Source organism: Calonectris borealis, chromosome 14 (genome assembly GCF_964195595.1).
Source record: "Calonectris borealis chromosome 14, bCalBor7.hap1.2, whole genome shotgun sequence".
In the NCBI taxonomy this organism is placed as follows: domain Eukaryota; kingdom Metazoa; phylum Chordata; class Aves; order Procellariiformes; family Procellariidae; genus Calonectris; species Calonectris borealis.
The window spans coordinates 19,168,074-19,191,108 of NC_134325.1; the positions used below are offsets into that span (position 1 = coordinate 19,168,074).

The 23,035-nt window shown below is 37.9% G+C and overlaps 1 protein-coding gene across 2 annotated transcripts; it reads left to right on the forward strand.

Annotated features, from left to right (window-relative positions):
• Positions 1–1,229: 1,229 nt before the first annotated feature.
• Positions 1,230–22,556, forward strand: CAT (catalase). Of its 2 annotated transcripts, none has more exons than XM_075163399.1 (13): positions 1,230–1,490; positions 7,347–7,518; positions 8,559–8,669; positions 10,110–10,240; positions 11,178–11,282; positions 12,356–12,481; positions 13,848–14,039; positions 14,980–15,132; positions 16,280–16,418; positions 18,956–19,086; positions 19,721–19,828; positions 20,454–20,540; positions 21,010–22,556. In XM_075163399.1, the coding sequence occupies exons 1-13, from the start codon at positions 1,425–1,427 to the stop codon at positions 21,073–21,075; spliced, it is 1,587 nt and encodes a 528-aa protein (XP_075019500.1). In that variant the 5' UTR covers positions 1,230–1,424; the 3' UTR covers positions 21,076–22,556. The 2 variants fall into 2 exon arrangements, with proteins under 2 accessions (XP_075019500.1, XP_075019501.1); XM_075163400.1 differs by lacking the exon at positions 1,230–1,490 and adding an exon at positions 1,594–2,525.
• Positions 22,557–23,035: the final 479 nt, after the last annotated feature.

The window sequence follows — 23,035 nt, forward strand, 5'->3', positions numbered from 1 at the left end:
TATGTGTAAAAAGAGCTGCTCTGCTTCACTGTTGTAATATATATTCTGTAAAGAACCATACTGCGATTCTTATCAAGAATGATGGGGGGGGGGAACAAACCACCACACACACAAAACTTGCTGACTCAGTTGCTTTTATGAACCAGTACTCCTGCAACCACATTTGGGTAATTTCTGTTTGTTTAGACAGGTCTCCTATCTGATTACCCCCGATCATTGTCATTAGGGAAGAGATAATAAGGTGAAAGGTATATGTATTTTAGTTTTCTAGTGTGTGTAGGTAGTCTTATCCACCTGTCTCGGTCCATGCAGAAGTACGCGCCATGAAGTGCAAATCCACAGAATAAGATAGAGATCTTCATCTATCTTTCAAGTGCCCAATGTCACGCAACCTAATAGTTTAAGATAGGTTATTCATGTTGCTGGAAGGTTTTGCCTCAGAAATAGGAAAAATAACCGCCTGTTAACCACTTCTATCACCTGTAGTACATCCTTTAGGCACAAAGCCAGGGGACCTCCCTCAGTATTGTGAACGTTACAGTACAAGGGACGGATCTGTGGGCTGTTGTGCAGAAAACTCAAACACAAAGATGGCGCTTTAAGGAGCAAATCTACAGCTGCCTAACGGTAGAACTGTATTTACCTCATCATTTGTAAGTATAACCCAGCGAGTTTTCTTATTAGTGCAGAAGTGTTTTTTTTCCAAGGTTACAAATTCAGGCCTCCAAAGAAACAGTTTACAATCGGGCACATATGAATTATGACCAATGTTAATGTATCACCTGTGCCTCATTTGAGGTACAGATACAAGAATGAACATTTAACTAGACACTTGGTCACTTTGATTTTGCAATTGAAACATTTTTTGCCGCTGAAGCAAATCCTGCCTCTGAAACTCCCCGAGTAATTGCAGTTTTCACAGTGCCCTCATCCTGTAATTTCCTACGCCACTGAATAACTTCTCCCCAATCAGCAGCTTTAGAAACTGAAAACACACACCAAAAATTAAGTTACTTACACACCTCCGTACTAGCTAATTACACACACTCGAACTCGAGTAACAAGAGAACGCTACAGCCCCGCGCTTCCCTCCCGCCGTCCCCCGCAGGCTGAGGCGGCGGGCTGCCGCCGGCACCCCTTCCCTCACAACGCCTGATTGACGTTCCTCTCACCCATTCACAGCTCGCGCTGCCCGCTGGGCGCGGGGCTATTGGCCGAGGAGGTAGCGGGGGGTGGGCGTTGGGGGTAGAAGCCGTAGCTGCAGTAGCTCCCGCTACCTGCGGGTGCTGTAGGGCGCGGCGCGGCGGCAGCTCCCCGCGGGGTGACCTCTCCGGCTCTGCCTTCTCGCTGGTAGCGAGCACAGTCCCGCGCTTGCTTCTCTCTGCACCGCCCTTCCTGCCTTGGGGGTCGCCTAAGCTTGCAAGATGGCTGACGACCGGGACGACGCCTCGGACCAGCTGAAGCAGTGGCGGAGCCAGCGGGGCTCGCAGGTACCCGCTAAGGCTCCGCGGGGCGGGCGGCGAAGCTTGAGGGACGGCGCCCCTCGGCACCCCGCTCTCCGCTGGGCCCGCCCTCCGTCCGGCCCGGCGCGCTGGGCGGTAACGGTCCGGCCCGCTGCGGGAGGGGGATGGCGGAGGGACGATGGGCCCGCGGGCGGCGTTTGCCCCTCACGGGGGCCGAGGAGAGGGGGTGAGCCCCGGTGCTGGAGGGCGCAGAGCCCGGGGGGTTCCTCGGGCCTGGCGCCTGACCTGACGGAAACCAGCTCGGGGGAGCAGGGCCCGGGGGGCCGCGGCGCTTCGTGCTCGGCTTGTCCCGCGAGGCAGCGGCGGAGGGCGAGGCGTCCTCGCCCCCTAACCCGGAGCTCTCGGCTTGGTGCCGTGCCCGGGAAAGCCGAAGGACGAAGGGGCTGGCGGCTGCCAGTTGGCCGGGAGTGACAGGGGCGGTCAGCGCTGCAGCCACGGCTGCCTCGGCAGCTCTGCCTTGTCCACAGCCTCCCCTTTTAGGCAGAAATGGGGCTTGTCTGTGCCCAAGCAGGCAGATCCTTGGGCAGAGATGGTTTTTTTTTTCGTCTCAAATCAGACACGCCCATTTTCAAGTCTGCTATCACGTTGATAGAACCCAGTGAAAACGTAACTGGGGAAAAATATAGAAGATAAGGTACATTCAGCGGTATGTGGAGACTTGTTTACCAGGTTGAAGTGGATTGGGGCAAGTGGCTGGCTGAAATCATAAGAACATGTAATCAATAGCATGGCACTCAGCCTTCTGAAGATGTAGAACATACCCCAAAATATTTGGGTAAATGTATAAACGCTGCAAGAGTTGATTTCCGTTCTTCTTCATCAGATCACTGTGACAGTTTCTACTATGTATTTTCTGACAGAAGTGTGTATTTGGCATTAAATACTTTTTCAGCCAGTTATACTAAGCAGCAGTCTTGCAAGACACAAGTGGATGCCTCAATTCCCACTGTTTGCAGTAGTTAAGTCATCTTGATTTTATTTTTTTCCCCTTGGTTCTAAAAGGTACTGTATGAAAACTACCTTCCAGTGATGAATTGTGACTTCAACATATTTTAGCATGTGTCATGATACTTTCTTTTTGTACTGTAAGTAATACTTTTCGTGTAGATGTCGGCTTTTCTGTAACAAAGTAGTATTTGAATACAGGCCAAGGTTAATTTGAAGATTGGGAGGCAACCCGAAGTCTGTGTTGCATAAGGAGTCATGAGACCTTAAGATAGAAAGTAGGGAGGACTTATTAGAATTTTAAAGTGACTTGTAAAAGGTGCAAAGTATCAGTAATGCCTGGAAGTATGTACTTTGATGTATGGTGTTTACAACAGCTGTGACTAAAATTCCCCTGGCTTTGTTTCCCCTCTTTCTGTCATGGCAGGTTATTAGTGCTGTAATGAAATACACATGCAGATTTGAAAGTTCTTATCTTTTAAGGTTTTGACTGTATGCAGTCAAACCATATGAAAATATAGGCATCAAACAAACTCAATTCCAAAAGTAGTATGAGAATTCTTCTTAAAATTACTGTGGGTTTTTTTTTTCTTTCCCTTCACACTGATGGAACCTGTTTTTGTGTGCCCCATGTGACATTATCCTGAAACTAAAGAGAATATATCCTACATTTTTTTTTTAAAAAAAAAAGTCTGTGCTTCTAATGTGAACGCTACAAAGAATCTTTTAGAAAGTCTGCCTACCCAAAAGAGGCTGTACAGCCACAAAGCTGTTAAATTTTTTGATAGGTTTAGTTTCAGAAAGTTGTGGTTTTAGCTGCTACTTTTAGTAGTCTTAAATGTTAGCATTATAGAAGAAGTGGTTTTCAGACAACAGTATAGCCTTTGGTTTGAGAAGGGCTGTATTACCTCTACAAACCTTTATTCTTTGTTGCATGCATAGCTTACAAATAATATGCAAGGTTTTTTCCTACCCTTGAGGTAATCGCACAGAAGGTATTATAAAGGCATAGGTGAATCAAAAGGACTCAAAAAGTCTCCTTAAGACTAAGGTTTCACTTTTTTTTTTCCCCTTCTGTCTTTTACCAAGCTCTTGCAAGGACTTTGTAGAGGAGAAGGTCACAGGTGTAGGTATATGCTTTATAGTCCTACCACTGCATGGTTAAACTGGCTTCTTAGAATTTATGAAGAACTCCAGGATAAACAGGGCTCTAATTCAACATAACTTTTGTGTTTCTCAGTGGACTGAGTGAAACTTGGTTGGTGCTTCGAAATGACATAAGTATTAGTGACTTTAAAAAGTGACTGTATGAACCAAAAGGGTCTTAAGAGCTATGTTTCATGTTAAAAAAAGAGTTACCAGAATCCAGTCCCCCAGTTTGCTTTTCTTAGAATTATGGTAGTCAGAATTCATAAATGGTGCTGAAGCTGGACACAGGGGTTTTGTGTCACAGGCTGCCTTAGGGTGAGGATGAAGTGGAAGTCTCTGTGTATGTAGAACATGTGGGAAGGATGGGAATGTGTATAATGAATGATAACACAAGGAGGTTGGAGAGGAAAATGGAGAAACTTAGGATGCCATTGTAGGATCTGTTCTTTCTTATCACATTACTGCAAGCTTGCCTGTCTTAAATGAGTATGACAGAGTCATCAATATGCAAAAAAGATCAATGAATTCATGATTAGAAAAACTAATACATTGGGTTTTATCTGTGAGAAAGTTGAAGCTTTTAATCAGCAAAACTAATGAAAGTAAAAGAAAAACATTGGCAATGCTGGAAGCTGGATTAAAAAAATAAAAGTAGATCTCCCTAGGCAAACTCTGAAAACATTTCTTGACCAAAAAGTTCAATTAAAACTGTTGTGATGTGTGAGCATTTTATAGGCTTATCATCTGCAGACTGTACCATGTTCTAAGAAAGGGCTCTTCAAAGCAGAGGCTTAGAATGAGTTTCAAGATGTGTTGCTGGTAGCTTTCATACCTCAGTACAAAATATGTCAGGATAATGAGCTGATAATATGATTACATTAATTTGTGCTGGGTGAATATCTTGAAGTAGAATATTTTACACTTAATAGACTGAATCATGGAATGGATCAATGAGCTTTTTCCTAAAGTTTCTTGAATATGGTGGTGTCCTTCCACTTACTTTAATATATGAAATTAAATTCTAATTCAAAAAGTTCATTTGTAATGGCAATTTAAGCAATTTCTAGTTTAAGGTTATAGCCAAAACATAATAAAGCATACATAAACATAATAAAGCATACATATTTAAGGGTGCTAAGTTATATGGGGCCTGTATGTTAGGATATCATTTTAAGAAGTTGAACTCTCGGACTGACTCAGGATGGGAGAACTTCCCATGCAGTCTGACTGGGTGATTTCTCAAAGCGACCAGTGAAATAATTTTCTTTGGCTCATTTAAAACTATGCAAAATATAAGGTAGGAAGCATGTGGTATATAAGCGATGGAAAGAATACTGAGAACAGTTTTTACTCTTGCATATTTCCCTTGACAAACTATGGATAATGTTTTGACTTAAGCAGGTGTTCCTTTGACTTAAGAATACTTCAAATAAAGCTGAAGTGATAACTTTCCTGTAAGTTTCTGAACATCATGTTCCTGTTTGTAACTGGATATATGTTGTCTTTTTAAAATGTTTCATAGAATCATAGAATAGTTTGGGCTGGAAGGGACCATTAAAGGTCATCCAGTTCAACCCCCCTGCCATGGGCAGGGACATCTTCAACTCGATCAGGTGCTCAGAGCCCCGTCCAACCTGACCTTGAATGTTTCCAGGGATGGGGCATCTACCACCTCTCTGGGCAACCTGCTCCAGTGTTTCACCACCCTCATCGTAAAAAAAATTTCTTCCTTATATCTAGTCGAAATCTACCCTCTTTTAGTTTAAAACCATTCCCCCTTGTCCTGTCACAACACGCCCTGCTAAAAAGTTTGTCCAAATTTCAGTGCAGGTTAGGATTTCAGGCATCCTGAAGGAGTTGAATTTATGCTTATAGCTTTATGCTAATGAAGTGGTGAATGAAGAATAAAGAACCTAGGTATTTTGGGAATTCAAGCCAGCTACAGTAACGTGTGTTGCATATTACTAAGAACACATTGGAAATGCAGTTATCCTGTCAAATGTCTTTTATGTGGTTATTCATATATTTGAGTTAAACAAAGGTGTATATAACTTTCCCTGTATACTCTACCTCATCCAGAACTCTGGGTGTTGATGTGGATAATTATTCTTTCTCCTGCCTTTGTGAGTTGCCTCTCAGAAAAAAAAACTGGAGGCTAGTCCAGTTAAGTATACTTTTCCATGAGATACAAATGGGAATTTTGCCTGTTTACAGTAATTAAAACACCTAAAGCAGAACTTAGATTGTCAGTAAAAAAGTTGGAACCCCATAAAATCGCTGATATAATAGTGAAGGCCTAGCTCATCAAGAGTTACTTTTTCCTTCTTTTCACCATCCCTTTTCATTTATAGAACTTTAGAAGAAGAACTAGTTAGGAGGCAATGAGTGAGTTTATTCTGCAGCATTTCCTGTGGTTCAGGTACATGGATGCTACTGGCAGAAGAGGGTAGGATGGTATGGATAGAGCCCATATGGATGTATGTCAGTTTAGTGCAATATGTAACTGTGGATATAGTGTTAACTGATCATAATCTGTGACTCAGATATTTGAGCTCTCCCTGTTGCAAACCTTTTTCTTCTGTGTTTTTTTTTTTTGTACTAACTTCTATTCTGTTCTTCTAAGTCCTTTACAAACATCACCCTAGCTCCTAACAATAGATGTGCTCCAGGAAAAACTGACACCTGAAACCATCAGGTCTCTGGAGCTGATGTACCTTTCTTGCCGCGTTTTCTACACTACCCAGTAAAATAGGACTGTCACCTTAGAGGAGCATATGACCCCTTATGTGATGCAGACAAAGTCTTTTCTACTGGGATTTTTTTTAAGAAAGTGGGAGTACACTCAATTGTAGTGCTACAGAGTTCCAACACGTGTTTCTTGAAGTTGTCTTGGAGTGGCTGTTTTTTTCAGGTACGGGGTCACTCCTACTGTACAAGATGCTGCAGCTCTAAGTAGCCTACAAGAATGGTTAACTTAAACTTGGTATGGAAGCGAGGGGAAAAGGATGAGTATGGGCTCTCTTGGGCAGTTTCTTTAAAGACAATAATGATGCTAGTAAAAAAAAAAAAATAGTGTTCTGGTTTGCTGTCCTTCTGACAGAACATTTATTGACAGTAGGACTCTTTAGGGCTTTTGTTAATCTTAATCCTTCCATGGTTCAAGAGTCTAGAATGATGATTCCTCAGATGCTTTTGCTTGTGTTATTTTCCATAGCTCTTCCAGACCAATGGTAATCATGGGTACCCCCTTTTAGTTTAGAGCCATAGCTCTTTCCTTATGCCTCCATCCCTGTACTGACATTACCACCTTCTTCCCCTCCTTTTTTTCCTAATTACATTCCAACAGCTACTCCTTTTCTAGCTTGCTCTCTTCCCATCCTCTCCTGTTGAGGTGGGGGGCAAACTGAACCTTAACTCATGTTTTAAGGTTGATACTTTATATTTTTCTTGAAGCAAGACATATAGTTTTAACAAGTAATATTTCTGAACCATAGAAAACATTTTGGATTATACATGACTTGAACTCCCCTTCTTAAATAGCTCCAGACATAGATGTCTAACTAACTATATCACAGTACTATATTTTCTGTAACTAGTTCCAGAATCTTATGCCATTTTGCTGTATACATGTTAATATGTCCTGTGATACATAATGGTTGAACAGGTGTGCTTAAATACAGAGGGTTTTTAATTTCCGGTGTTGTGATATTGACTGTCTCTCGCTTTCAGAAACCAGATGTCTTGACCACTGGTGCTGGGAACCCAGTAGGAGATAAGCTTAATATTCTGACAGTAGGGCCACGCGGACCCCTTCTTGTTCAAGATGTTGTTTTCACTGATGAGATGGCTCATTTTGACAGAGAGAGGATTCCTGAAAGAGTTGTGCATGCAAAAGGTGCAGGTATGTTCAAAACCATGTACTTTTTCTCTGTGTAGAATTAAACTTTAAAAAGCTTTTGAGTTAACATGTAGATTGTGACATAAATTGCATCATATTATCTATAATTTACTATCATAGATTATAATAAATAATTATATATCAACAGCAGTGGTAAGGCCTGGTTTAAAAGAACTCAATGCCAAAACCTGAAGCACTGAAACTATTTAAAAAAAAAAAAAAAAGAGGGAGAAAATGTAGTTATAGCTCTTAGATTTTTCCTGTATTTACTGTAATCTCTGCTTCCTTTATCTGTTCTTCCACAGTACCCCATTCCTCTGGAAGGGAAGACTTACCCATCTCTATTTTAATGTCTGCTTGCATGTTATTTGATGGAGATTCTTGTCTTTGTCATCCGATGTATCTGTCTGCCAAAGCAAGATGATGGACTAGTATTTAAATTAAAAAAAAAAAACCCTAAAACAACTAATTTTAAAATTTGTTATTGATCTTAGTAGGGTAGAACTGGCACTTCTGATTTTTTTTTTTTTTTTGTTACGTATTGCCCTAGAAGAAGATATGGGAATGAATTTTATTATAATGTGAATGTATATGGGGAAAAATTCCGCTGTGGGGGTGGAAAGAACTTTGTTGCTTCATCCAGCTTACAGGTAGACCAAAAATTCTGCAAAGCATATCAGGATTAAAGAAATACTTGTCTTGCTCTGAGATAAATATGCAAATCTTGGCAGAAGAGCATCCAAAAAAGCTACTGGTTGTTATTTTGCACAGTTGAAGTGAGGTCTGTATTGCTGCTGGGAACTGTTAACAATCAGTTAAGGAGGGGAAAGTGAGCACAGTGCAAATAGTAGTTTGTGTTAAACTTCATTTTGTGAAAATAAATTGAGTGTTTTAGTGCATAGGTATAAACTCTGCTTAAACTGGTGTATTTCCATGTTTACTTTTGACTTAAAGTTGTATGTTGGACCATAATGGAATACCAGGTATGCTATGAGTGGAAGGAAGGTATCTAGATCTGATACTTTGAAATTACTTTTTTTCAGGAGCCTTTGGCTATTTTGAAGTCACTCATGATATTACCAAGTACTGTAAGGCAAAAGTGTTTGAACATATTGGGAAGAGAACTCCGATTGCTATACGATTCTCCACTGTTGGTAAAGCTCTAAAGTTATTGTGTATCTTCTTACATGTGTACCATAGTTACACTGATAGCAATGTTTGCATTGTGGGGTAGTTATGTATTTAAGGTAGTTTGAAATGCTTTCTGCCAACCAATTCTGTGAATTTCATTTAAGCAGCTTCTGCATCTTTCTGCCAGAGCTCTCTGTAGACACTTTTACCTCTGGAATGTGAGAGAAAGGATAGTCTGAGATATGTTTTTTTTTTTTTTCTGACAGAAAGCTTGCTTTGTTTCTAGTTGGATTGTAATCAACACTTGAATGCTGCGGTTTAACTCTTGAAAGTTAAATACCTATTATGTCTTATGCTGTAGGAATGTTTTGAGGATGAATGCTGTAAAGTAAGTACTAGGCAAAGAAGAATAAACAATCTTCCATAAATAACATCTTGTTTCTTGAATAGCTGAATGCATAAACTATCAAAATCTTAAATGATATTAGTTAAAACATGCATTATGATGAATATCTTGTCTGACAGAAAAATGATCTTTCAAAACGTATGTGTTACTACTTTATCTGTATTTAAAAGAAAATAAATCCTATTAAGGATTCAGTTTGGGAAGTAGTAGTGGAGAGAAAAAAATAGTCCAACAAGGCTCAAGAAGCTGCTGGTTTTGGCCTACTGGCTTTTTCCCTGTGTCACCAAAACTTAAGGAGTCATGGAATGTTATACAGGGCAAAGACACGCAGCTGAGTTTGATCTGTGGACTGTGTGCTGAAGTGGGTTGTTGCATCGTTACCGTTCCTTTCCCTGCTCTGTTTGAACGTGTTTCTTCCTAGCTGTTCTGTAGTGCATAATTTTTTTAATGAAAGAATGAGGTCCTTGTTATTTCATCATGATGTTTAGCATTAGCTGTTCCTGAATACTTCTGGAACACTTTTGCTCAGGTATTGTGGTAGGCACTTTTGCTCTGGTATAAAGTTACCCATTGAAAGGACTGTTTTGGATAAACCGGGAGGGGAATTAAAAGGGTTGCAACCCTTTTTATAATAAGTTCCCTTTTTATTAGGCACGCTATTTAGATTGCTACCTTCCAAACAAGAGCTCTCACACTGGGATTTGATGCACAGAAGAAACTAATGTGTTTTTAGCGATTCAGCCTTATCGATGTTGTCTCCATTAGTGATAATGCAAATTCCGCTCTTAATTATTTCAAGTGGATATACTTGTTTTTTCTTTCTTTTAACTGTGGCCCAAATGTTTGGGTGGGTGTCTGTTCACACTTTGGGAACTTCCAGTGCCTGAAGTATTGTGGGAAAATATGCCAAAAATTCCTTGGTATAGAAAAGACTTAAATTAATAAACCCTGCCCTTTTAGGATTTTATGGCACATTCTCAAGTTCTGTATTTTTATGCTTACAATTTGTATGTGTTCCCTATCATAACACTTCTGTATGTTCATGTGTTTCTTCAAGCTGGAGAGTCTGGGTCAGCTGATACAGTTCGTGACCCTCGAGGCTTTGCAATGAAATTCTATACAGAAGAGGGTAATTGGGATCTTGTGGGAAATAATACTCCTATCTTCTTTATTCGGGATGCAATGTTGGTGAGTAAGCATAAAAGATGAGGCTAATTTGTGAAAGAGTCCAAAAGTTCGTTCACATCTTGTTCTTGCTTCACTGAGAAGCAAAAGCTATTATTTTGACACAATTAAACTTCGTTGTTTGTTAAATGGTCCGAAAGTTTTTGACTTGAAAAGATGTTATTTAAAAAAAAAAAATTAAGAACTAATGCTTGATTACTTGTGTGGTTTCATACCACAAATAGTACACACATTTAATTGTGTTTGCTAGTGCATATGCCACAGCAGAATAGCCAGCAATTAAATACACTATCATGTTTTTAATTTCAGATTTGATCAGTTTCACTGTGTGAAACAAATTAGCTGTTTTACTCTGTAGACAGTTTTTCTCACTTTGAGGCTATTTGGGGGGGTAAAAAAAGACACTTCACTTTAAAAGCTTCTTGCAAATTCTTTTTATTAAGTCTGATTTTTGTTGTCTTTTAGTATAAGCACTTTGTAAGTAGAGGGGCTTTCCTTGAGTGGAAGAGTTCTGCACAGATATAACATCTCTGTATTCATTTAGGAATCAGATATTCAGTAAAGTTCAGATACACAAATTTGAAAAGATTTACCTTTCACTTTATCAGTCACAAAATGAAAACGTTCTTTAATGAACATTGAACAGCCTGTTTATCCTAATTGTACATGTTTCACTTTACCCTAATTTTACTGGTCTGTGAATGAATTTGGTTGCAGGAGGGGTATGACAATAGAAGATTTTTCTTTTTCACTGATCCTACAACTTCGTCTCATCTTTCAGCGTGCTGTTCCTTTCACAGTTAAATGTATTGGAAAAAAGTTTGTTTTGTTTTGTACCAGGAGTTGCTTAGTATACCCTATATAATTTGGAGGTGTAACAGAACCTTTTTTTTCCTTTCCTCCCCCTCCTTCCTTCCTTCTCTGCTTCTGGACGAATTAGTTTCCATCCTTCATCCATAGCCAAAAGAGGAACCCTCAGACTCATTTGAAGGATCCAGACATGGTGTGGGACTTCTGGAGTCTTCGCCCTGAGTCTTTGCATCAAGTAAGGTTCTCCTTTGACTTTGTTTTATATGATTAAGAAAATCATGTTATGACAGCATATGTTTTTAACTCTCTCTTTTTCATGTTTTATCTAGAAGTCTACATAATCTTCTAGGAACAGTAAAGGTGAAAGGCCTCCAATAACTTTTAAGGCTATTAGTACATGTATCTAGTTTTGCCTTTTTTCTTTTAATGACTGTGAAATGGGTAGGATTCTTCTGTTTTCATAATCATACTTTATATAGGGATGAAGGGGAAGTTGCTAGGTTTTCTAATACTAAAGCAGTGGAGATACTGATGAACAACAGACTGTTAATGTTAGAGAACAGTAAAATACTAGGAAAGTAATGCAATCACATACAAGTTTATTTAAAACTGTATATTGTGTAGCACACTAGATCAACTCCAGAAAAGACTAGAATTCACAGTGCATTCTGATTATTCTGAAATGTATTTGTATCTAAATGTTATGTGAAAAAGCTAATATAAAATTAAAAATGCAGTTGTATTTTTTTTTTTTAAAAAAAAGAAAATGGGTTCATACAGAAGCCTTCCAGTATTTACTAATTGGAGAAAAAAGTACCACAAGCATTGTTTGTGATCATAAACCTAAAGAAAAGCAGCATTTTGAATATGTTTGCATGGTGGTGTGTTTACTGCTTGAAGACTTTGAAGAACTAGTTGTTAAGGACTTTGGTTTTCAGATTTTGTCTTTTAACCTGGAAAAAAATCCTTATTTATATTTGTAACTTAAATTATCCATGCTCATCTGCTCTGTGCTTATAGAGGAAATCATAATGTTATCACTAGGTTAATGTCCTGTACTTCACCAGATACTTCCTGTGGGCATAAAACTTCATGTAGGTTTAGTTCACAATTGTTCTTTGTGCAAAACCAAAGCAGTCTTATTTCATTAACAGTCTTAAAACTTAAACTAGAAATTCCTCAAGGAATTAATAACATTTAGATAGCTTCCAGTGATGCAGATTAATGCAATAAATGAACTTTGTCTCAAATGGTCGCTTTATCCTTGATCTGGTGAGTCCATTAATGTTGTTTGATCCTTCTGTTTAGGTGTCTTTCTTGTTCAGTGATCGTGGTATTCCTGATGGTTATCGCCACATGAATGGATATGGATCACATACTTTTAAACTGGTTAATGCTAGTGGAAGAGCAGTTTATTGCAAATTCCATGTGAAGGTATTGATTTTTTTCCAGTTATCTATTGGAAGTATACATCATATTGGTTAAAAAACAAATGGTTTAAACAAATGGTATAAAAATGTTTTGTGACTTTTCAAGTTTAATTAAAAAAAGACTTTTTTGTGCATAGACTCAGTCAAAAAGGTGCATGTGGTTTTTTAAATCAGTTGCATGCCTTTAACAGATATGACAGACATCATTGTTCCTGGTATGACGCAGTAGGTATTTACTAGACCGTGAAGAACTCTTCTTTGGGGAACTGTCTCTTGTTATTGGAGAACTCGGGTTACTTGTGTGATAAGCTCTGAGCACCTAGCTCAGCTTATGGCATTTCAGCCTCACACCACTAGGTGTTTTGGGCGTGAAGCTGTGCAAGAACTTCCTATCAGACTCCCTTGCTATCGTTCAGTGCAGATGCAAGAATCCTCTAGCCCTTTGGAAATGTGTTTTATTCAGTGTGCGATATGTTCCTGTTTTGTATTCATGGCTACACAGTAGTTCGGATTCAACAGGTGCTTCTTCAGGTAAAAGTTCTCTCATTCTGGATCTGATTTTTGTTCCCATTTATCTTCCGGATATGAGCTGCATTGTTCTAGTATTTTTAAGACTGCCTCAACTGTATACCAAAATATAAAAACTCTGTTTCCAAGAGCTCTGCAGCTGAAGCTCACAGAACCTTGCAGAACTTCCACACTTTTCTGAGAAAGCACTCTCTAGCATACCTCACTTAAAACAACTTCCCTTCAAAGTTTTAAAGGCCATATAGGTTCATTAGACTTTAGTGGAGGCTGGACATCCACCTTTGAAACAAGACTTCAGAAACCATTATGTTAAACTAGAAGGGATTGTAGAGCAGCTTTTAGCCTTCAAGTTGTCAAAAGCTTATTAAAGTGAGATTTTAGTGCTAAAGATGACACAGAAATAGGGGTGGGGGTGGGAAATTGAGATTCATGTAGAATTCAGAACTTTCAGCCCTGAGGGCTGCAACCGTTTTACCACTTTGTGTTGGCATGTGATCTGTAGGAAAAGGTGGGATGATGGGACAGTAAAGGAGCACTCCATCCTGTAAGGGGAGGGGGGGGAAACATCTTTACTTGATGTGCTGCAGGGATCATACCTTCGTGTTTAATTTATGTTCTGCAGTATAGCACTACATATTTATTCCACTTTTATCAGAGAACTAATTTTTACCTGGAAGGCAGCTGTTGAATATACTATCATTCTGAACTCAAATTATTGGAGATTGGAAGATGGACAATCGCATTCTTAGATTCTGAGTCTTGTTAAAGCACATTCTTATTAATGATTTCTGTAACACTTTCTGCATGTTGTAACTGGTGCTACTGCTTTTTTTGCTTTTTAGACTGACCAGGGCATTAAAAATCTTTCTGTCGAAGAAGCAGGAAGATTAGCTTCTACTGATCCTGATTATGGAATACGTGATCTTTACAATGCTATTGCCAAGGGGGACTATCCATCATGGTCTTTCTACATTCAAGTTATGACATTTGAAGAAGCAGAGAAGTTTCCATTTAATCCTTTTGATTTAACTAAGGTATCTCTGATACTGTTGTGAATATTCAATTTCAGCTAGTTTAAGAAAGGTCATGAGATCAAAATGTAGCAAATGCCAGAACTGAGCTTATCTATAAAAAAAAAGTGTAACAGTTTCCATGGAGTAGCACTGTTTTCTTACTAGTCCCTATCAATAAAGTTAGTCTGTCCTTTTTATTCTTTCCTTATAGTTTTTAACTGTACTCTTTATTCTATGGTCATGACGAGTCAGAAATTCTGGAGATGAAATAAATTGATGTTATCTCTGATGTTACTCTTCCTCAGTGAAATATGGATAGGGCTTGATTCCAGGCCTGGAGATTACAACCGCACTGCATTTCCAAAGCGTGATCTCAGATCGTATAGTCACACCTTGAGCTCGCTAGTTTTAAGTGTTGTTGATAATGTAGCTTCTGACTGTTGGTCTGATTTTTGTCAGACTTCCAATTGCTGTTCCAGAGAACGGCTTGTTGAAAGATACTAATGTAAACTTGTATTACTTTTTTTTTCCCCCTCTAATATTGCTCTCCCAAAATGGCTAAAGACTTTTGAACCTGAAAGTACAGGCTAAGATGATGAAGAAAAGGCTAGTTAAGCTGATAGTGTTTTGAAGGAGCTGAAAACAATCATGCTACCGGTTCCACCTATGATATTGCACTCCTAGGCAGTTTTTCAAGCGCCTGTGGGTGTTTCATTGAAGTAGTCAAGTGCTGAGACTATGCTGGGATGATGAAATAAGTTGCATTAATACTCTGTATTCATTGCAAAAGACTTATTAAAATAAGACATTTCTCAAAATGTTTGTTAGCAAAAAATAAATTTCTTGAGTAATGTATTTTCTCAATCAAAACTCTACAAGGCAGCATTTGCCTTATCTATTATTTAAGCTGCATAATACTATAATAATATTGATTTTGATGTATGTGTGTTATGTCTTACAGATTTGGCCACATGGTGACTACCCTCTCATCCCTGTGGGAAAGCTTGTCTTGAACAGGAATCCTGTCAATTACTTTGCAGAGGTAGAACAGATGGCATATGATCCTAGCAACATGCCACCTGGTATTGAACCTAGCCCTGATAAAATGCTGCAGGTAAACTACAATGCACATAAGTTTTTACCTGAAGAGTGTTACGTTTGCTTTGCTGTTTATGAAAGCGTTCCTATCACTGTCTGTAGCAGCAGTAAAATAACCTGACAGATGGAAAGCAACTGATTTTTTTTTTTGGTGGTTGTTTTTAATGATCAGCATTTGATGTGCTCATCCAAAATTTAAATATAAAAAGAATGGGAAAGGACTAAAGGAATAGAAAATCTAGAATTTAGAGGGCATCTGCAACAGCTATCAAAGTTGATGGGAATATCTGTCTGGCAAGAAGTGCGGGATAAAGCCATAGCAGCAATGCATATTTATTCACACTTTTTACAGTATATCTTAGAATTGCAAACTCTTATGAGTGTGAGAGGTGGCCTTCAAATGCTCTAAAATACAGATATAACTAATCCCTGATAGCAAGACTATTCTTTAGAAGTAGTATCAGATTTATTACAGGTCAAAATACCTGATAAGACTGGCTGCAGTAGACTATGTTGTCTAGGGTGTCATGGACGTCTGCATGGTATCCTTTTTCAGATAAAACCAGATTGTTGTTTCAAATTATATCTATGGAAACAAGAAGGTATTTTGACAATTTTGACTGGATAAACTCTTGAACAATCATGCAGTTCTTTTGTTTTGTCTCTCTTCGCTCCCACAAACTTCATGGTCAGAATCAGTCTGTTTGCTTGACATCCAGATGTCACTAGAAGTGCTTCAGATTCAGTTCAGTAAATAAGGGACTACCATATTTCAGATGTAATCAATTTTTAAATCTAAGGTTGAGAATAAGTAGGAAAATATTATATTATTCCTTAGTAATATTTAGCACCATTATAGTAATTTTCACCTCTACATGTCTAACCATTTTCCTGCTTCAGAATAGGTTTAACGTTCTGAAATTGGTAGGAAATACCCACGCTGCACAGATACAACTCAACCTGCCATTCTTCACTGGTATTCCAGCAAAGTTAGCTTGTGGCTGAGTGTCACTTTGGACGTAATTTGAAGTATGTCAAGAATATATACACAAAGGAAATAGTCTTCTCCCTTTTACTATTTAACGTATAATGCTTTGAGTTGGGATATACGACTTAAGTGATCTCTTTCAGCAAGTAGTAGTTAATGTTTGTGATGTTTTCAGGGTCGTCTTTTTTCATATCCTGACACTCATAGACACCGTCTGGGACCTAACTATCTACAAATTCCTGTGAACTGCCCCTTCAGAACTCGTGTGGCCAATTACCAGAGGGATGGACCGATGTGTGTTTCTGACAACCAAGGTAGTAATGAAAAAATCTTTAAATATAATGATACTTATGCATGTACTGCAGAATTCTTTTCTGTTCACATGGCATTTAAGATACTTGCTAAACAGGTCCTTTTATTGGATATTACCAATTTCTTATACTGTGAGAAATGCTACTTTTTCTCCTTAACCATTCAGTGTCTCTTGTGACTTTTTCTCCCAATTCAAACTTACTGCTGTGTAACTTCCTGAGCTTCAGACTTCCCAGTCTATCTGTTTCTTTTCGTTTTATATGAGAACTGTTCCTTACCTCTCATAATCCTTGTCAACCTTTTAGTACCTTTCCTTATGTTACTAGATCCCTTTTGAGATTAGATGACTTTAAAGGTCTCTTCCAAGCCAAACTATTCTATGATTAGTTGGCCTCACCTGCAGTTGTTACAAATCCACCATATGCTCTTTTCTGTGGAGTGTCTTAAATTTGTCCTTGTGCCATTCCTAATACTCTTTAACTTGTTGCTCACCAGCAATCAAAAAGTAATTTACTTCGAACTATCCAAATGAATTCAAGATCTATTTTGTGATAGGTAAGGACATATCTTAGAACCCATGACTGTGCACGTGTGAAGTTGTATGCATTTCTGTTCCCTATGTGAATTATATGGCAAATAAAATTGCCATATGCACCGTTTTGGTATCATGAGATCATGTGTCAGTATAAATAGCCAACTTTGATTTTGACTAAGTTAAAGTTTGCAGAGGTTAAGCTGTCAATTTATTATTTGCTCCCTTTTCAGGTAACTTCATGAATGTGTTGAATAGTACTAATCTTCACACAGATTCCTCGGGAGGGTCTACCTGATTAATTCTTCTTAATACAAAAAGTGACCTTTTATTCCTCTGTTTCCTATGTTCTTGATATGATGCTAATTGACAAGATACTGACTTTTATCCTGTTACCTCCTGTTTGAGGGATCTTATTGAAAGCATTCTTAAATCTGAATATATTGTATTGCCTTAATCACTCTTATTTGTTTACCCACTGTATTTCTCTTGTACAAGTATTGAGAATCAAAACTTTGCTGTAAAACATAAGCATGCTTGTGTAGATTACAGAATGCATTCTCTACATCTTTTTTTAAGACTTTAAAAAAAGCACATAGATGTTCCTTATACAACTTCAGCCTTGTGTGAAGTAGTTGATAGTCTCTCTAAGTGGTTTTCAATTCTATGTATGTAACTTTTACTTACTACAAATAGACTAATTTTTAATTTTGTAAACAATGGGGGGAAAGGGGGGAAGGGGTTTTCTTCTTGGTTCCTGAAAAGTAGAGTTTTTCATCTTTACATACTTGTTTAGAATGGGTCTATATCTTCTATTAATCCAGGAAAGGAGACTTTTTTTTCTTTGATGTTTGGACAGGGAATGGGGAGTTTTAAATGTTTTAAAACCAAATGAAGCTTAAGATGTGTTTAAAAATGTACAAATAGGCCTTTAAGAGAAAGGGGGTTTGCAGGAAAACACCCAGTCAAACGAATTCAGTTATGTCCCTAGTTTATATTCCTTTAAAGACCTCTAGAAACATGCTTGTTAAAGGGAACTTAATTGAAAAAGTTATAAAATATTAATTACTTGAAATGAAGAAATATGCCTAAGAAATGATTTCACAGAATTTAATTACTGCCTCTTTGTTTCTACTCCTAGGCAAAAATCTAATCTAAAAATAGAGATGACCTAAATGTCTTTGAGAAATCTGGATTTGCTTTTTTAAATGTAAAGACTGACTTTTGTATACTCGTCTGCTTTGTTAAAATGCTTTGCTTTCTGATTTCCAAGAGATTGCAGAAGGCAAGAGTATAAATGCCAAGACTAGAGCTTTAACTTTGCCTCTATTCAGCAGGTTATGTTCTGTCAGCGTTTGCCCCATAGTGACTGTTTTACACCTGAGGGTAAATGAGGATATACTTAAGCTATGCCTCATGCCAAAAACAATGTATTCCTCTGGGCTATGAATTCTAATACTTGCTGAGGGAGGAGAGGGAAATATTTGGAAAACAACCTGAGAACAGCTGCTCCTGTCCAAGAACAGATAAGAAGTTTATTTTTATGCAGTCCTGTAAGTTCATTATGTGTTTAAAATAAACCCCCTAGATAGTTAAGATTAGTAGTACTTGAAATATGCAGATGAAAGTGTATTTTTATGCTGCCTTGGACTAAAACTTCCATGGAGTAACTTCCATGACTTTGTCTAGTAAAATTGTCTGAGCAATGTTGTTGCGAGAGTGGCAAGACCTCCTTATTTCTGAAACAAAGCAATTTTTCCCCAAAAAAGCTATTGAAATTCTGTTTGTAATGAGAGCTGTTAAGTACTGGCTTGAAGACACAGCTCCTGATGTTGAGCTGTATGTTGACAGAAAAATCCTGACAACTGTTTTTAATAAAGTGAATCATAACTGGGTAATTGATTTAGGTTCTTCTAGGCAAAGAACACTTTCTGTCTTCTGACTTAATCTGAGAGAGCTGACATCTGATTGTTTTGGGTTTGTGCGGGGTTTTTTGTTTGTTTTCAGGTGGTGCCCCAAACTATTATCCAAATAGTTTTACTGGTCCGGAAGATCAGCCTGTGGTAAAGGAGAGCCGCGTGTCCGTTTCGGGAGATGTGCAGCGCTTCAATAGTGCAAATGAAGATAATGTGACTCAGGTACGATGTATGAAAAGGGTTTATATTGCTTATGACATAAGATGAGTTTATAGGATGAGTCTAGGGAATATTAATAAGAATCATTCAAACATGGCTCCTCTCTGAAGCATCTGGGCTAACCTGAAGTTCAGCTCTCTTGAGAGCTTGGAAGATCTCAATACGGCTTAATTTCATAAATATGTGAACTTTTGCTGGCAGGACAGTTAGTGAATTCTCACAGACCTTTGCCATCCATATTCTGAGCACAGATATCTAGAGTTTGTGACTCTGTCTTCTTGCAATTAGTGTCTGCAGATATGCAAACTAGAGTATGCATCTAATGTCGTGATTATTAATTCCTGAATTGGACCCTAACAGCAATATTTGTTTTCATTTGATAAGCAACAGTTATGTCAAGCTAGACAGGAAAAGAGTTGTTAGCAGGTTTGCCAAAAAAAAACCCCAAAACACAAATTGGTTGCCTTTTGAGTTTAGGTATCTTGAGTATTTTAAGTGTTGCCTGACTAGTAAGTGAAAGCTAATTTTTTTTTCAGTAATAATGAATCCTAAAAGTCTAGTAAGTATTATTGGCTGCTACAGGTAGAATGGCTTGCTTTTGGGAATTCCAAAATAAAACTTTGTTTCTAATCAAAAGGTGCGAGAATTCTATACCAAAGTGCTGAAGGAGGATGAACGCCAAAGACTGTGTAAAAATATTGCTGATCATCTTAAAGATGCGCAACTCTTCATTCAGAAGAGAGCTGTAAGTGGCTTACTTGGTTTTTAGCCTTTGCTCTTTATTCCAGGTTTTCTTGAAGTCTAGTAACTTTGTCAAAATGGCAATATGCTTATGGAAAGGAAGATGAGAAATTCTTCTCTGAGAAGGCAACTTCTAGATTTTTCTTACGCAGGAATTCTCAATACAGAATACTTAAATATATGTCTATTTACATAATATAAATAATGTATAACATGTTAAAGTAACTTTTTCGTGATGGGAAGAGTGGGATTAATGTTGAACATGAAGGATGTCATTATGTGTTTAGCTTGGTGTTTCAAAAATCAGGTGACTGCCAGTGTAACGTTTTGCTCTAAACAAGGAAAAGGCAGTAAGGGCCAGGGGGGGATTGGATCTTTATCCTTCCCAGTGGAACTTTGTTTAAATTGGGAAAGAGCTCTATGTGAGCTAATAGAAATAGCGTTTGAAGATGTTCATAGCTCCTTTCTGGCTGGTCAGAATTAAACTTTCAGAAAAGAGTTTTCATCGTCCTTTTCTTCCTTGTGATATGTACTGCTTGTAGACCACAGAGCAGAAAATGTGTTAAAGAATACATTCGAAGTGGAGGAAAAAAATCTTACTGCCTTTTCTGTTCTGTCTTCCTATTTAGGTGAAAAACTTCACTGATGTTCATCCTGACTATGGTGCCCGTATTCAGGCTTTGCTGGACAAATACAATGCTGACAGTGGGAAGAAGGTATGCTAGTGACTTCTGTAGTTGTATTTTGACTGGCTGTGAATTGTCTTAGCTTCTGTTGTAAATCCAACAAAGTGAGAAATTGGTCTCGATTCCCATTTGGTTTAAACGGCAAAAGTCAGTGCATGTAGAATTACAAAATGAGGAAACGTGACTCTAATTACATTTAATTAAATGTTGATTAACCAATGATGTACAATTACTTTGTTTCAGTTGGGTTTTTGTAAGGCTTCTGGAAGATAACTGTACATGATATGCAATGTGTTCAGGTTGATTCTTCAGACCAAATGATTACCCATTCTTTGTAATGGTAATGAAACATTTCCACAAGCCTTTCCTGGGCTCGGTGCTTGCTACATAGAATAACAGAATTGTTGCTTCAAGTACTCTTTTTTTTTTTTTCTAAAGTTCCCTTCATTACTTCTAATGGAACTTGCTCTGAATATTTCTTTATTTTTATTATTTTTAGGATGTAATTAGGACATATACACAGTCCACATCTCGTGTGTCTGCCAAAGAAAGATCCAACTTGTAAAGTGTGCTGCAGAGGTTTACTGTATGAATTTTGCGTCCTTATAACTGCAGGACAACCTGTTGAAGATGTTAATGAATGTAGCAGACTTCCGCACAAATACAGAAGTGTTTTACAGGCTTGATTTATTAAGCTTTCAAGTGCCTGTATCTGTATTGGAAACTAGGTAACACAAGCTAACAATCCTAGTGCCTTTCAACACTAGTGCTTTACTACTTGTTAACAACGTACGGTGTTTTTAAGGAAATTCATGATTAAAAATTGTCTTCATTTCTAGAAGCAAACATAAGTTTAATCAGAATACTGCTTCGCTTTTTAATTGTAAAACTTTCCTGGCTAAATCACACAATAGAACTTCTATAATGACACTGTGATTATCCTTATGGATAAACTTGTTCATGTTAAAAAGTTGATGTTGCTCAATATTTCTAATAAAATAGTTATCTGTATGTGGTTGTAGACACTTTCTTTGAAATTTATTTTTGGCCTTCCAGAAGTAAAATGATATGCAGTAGTTCAAGATGTTAGTTATGTCTCATTCCTTATGATTGAAATGAAGCTAAGTAGAAAGTTTAATCTCAATATATGTAAATTTTATTCCCAATTTGAAGATAATATTTGCTTACTAATGCTAGGTTGGATATAACTGACCTAAGGGCGATAGGAAAGGATATTTTCTTATTATGTACACTTTACAGCTAAATTGATTACATCTTACAGTTTTTTAGGAGAGGGGGAATTGTTCTTTCTAGCCTGTAAGAATCTAAATAGAAAAATATTAATTTTCCAGATGTCTGAGAAATTAACATCCAAATGCATGAATATTTTTATCTTGGCCAAATTCAAGCTCAAGCACTTTCAAAACTATTCCCAGTGGTTCCTGAAATTGTTATTTTACTGCCATAATATGATACTGCTATCTATTGATCAAGCCAGAGCTAGTTTTCAGAGTTAGACTTCAATTGAAGTGGCATGTTTGTATGAATGTGGGTATCTATAGCTAATACATGTATAAAATTCGGTGTATTTGTGGCTCTGTCTTGAATTGTATTTTGGAGTACTTCCTGATCTGGCATATAAGTGTGAATTGGCATTCCAAGAAGTGATGGCAGATAGATAAAGAAGAGTAGATACTAAGTGCTGTTCCATTAAATTCCAAGAATGCTGCTTCTTCTCCAGCTGATTTATCTACTAACCCTATTGTCAAAAATTAGCTGTGATATAAAAGCAGTAAAATATGAACTGATAGCCTGCTCTATTCTGGGATTCAGTTGGATTTTCACCTGATCAGGCAGGTGGGAGCTGCCTTTCAGGGAGTGAAAGAGCTACATGGATGGGTGGGAATATTTCTTGCTGGAACGTAGAATCCTAGTGAGTTTTGGAAAAGAATAAGCAAGGCTTGATCTTTATTTTTGGTTGTGTCTGCTAAATTAATTATATTGTCTTCCTCTTTTATTTCTGAAATAAAACTGAATTTAAAAATCTCTTGGGAATGTGTTGTCTGTTTTCTGTGTGAATGTTTTGAAACAGTTTATTTTAATCTAGGAGGTTCATGCCTTCTTCTGTTTTTTGCAGGTAGTGCAGAAGCTGTTGAAGTTCTGGGTAGTTGGTATCTATTTCAGAACTTAGTTATTTGGCCTGCCAGCAAAAGCCTTGGGCTCAAGGCTGATGCTTGGAATTCATGTGTAGGGGTCAAGCACTAAATTCTGCTCAACTCTGATATGTGAAATTACTTGTTAGGAACCTTCTCTTTAATTTCCTGAGCCTTCAACAAAGGGAATGCTGCTCACATCTGTGGTACAGTAGTGCATACGACTGTGTGTATCGTATGAAGGGGAAAAAGTTGCTGTCCTGCTTTACTGGGGGGTTTGTTGATGATGCCTTACTTAAGCCTGTTTGCTGAAGAACCTTTTGTTATTTTTAATCTAAAAACTTTGGTGGCAACTTAGAGAATTGTCACAGG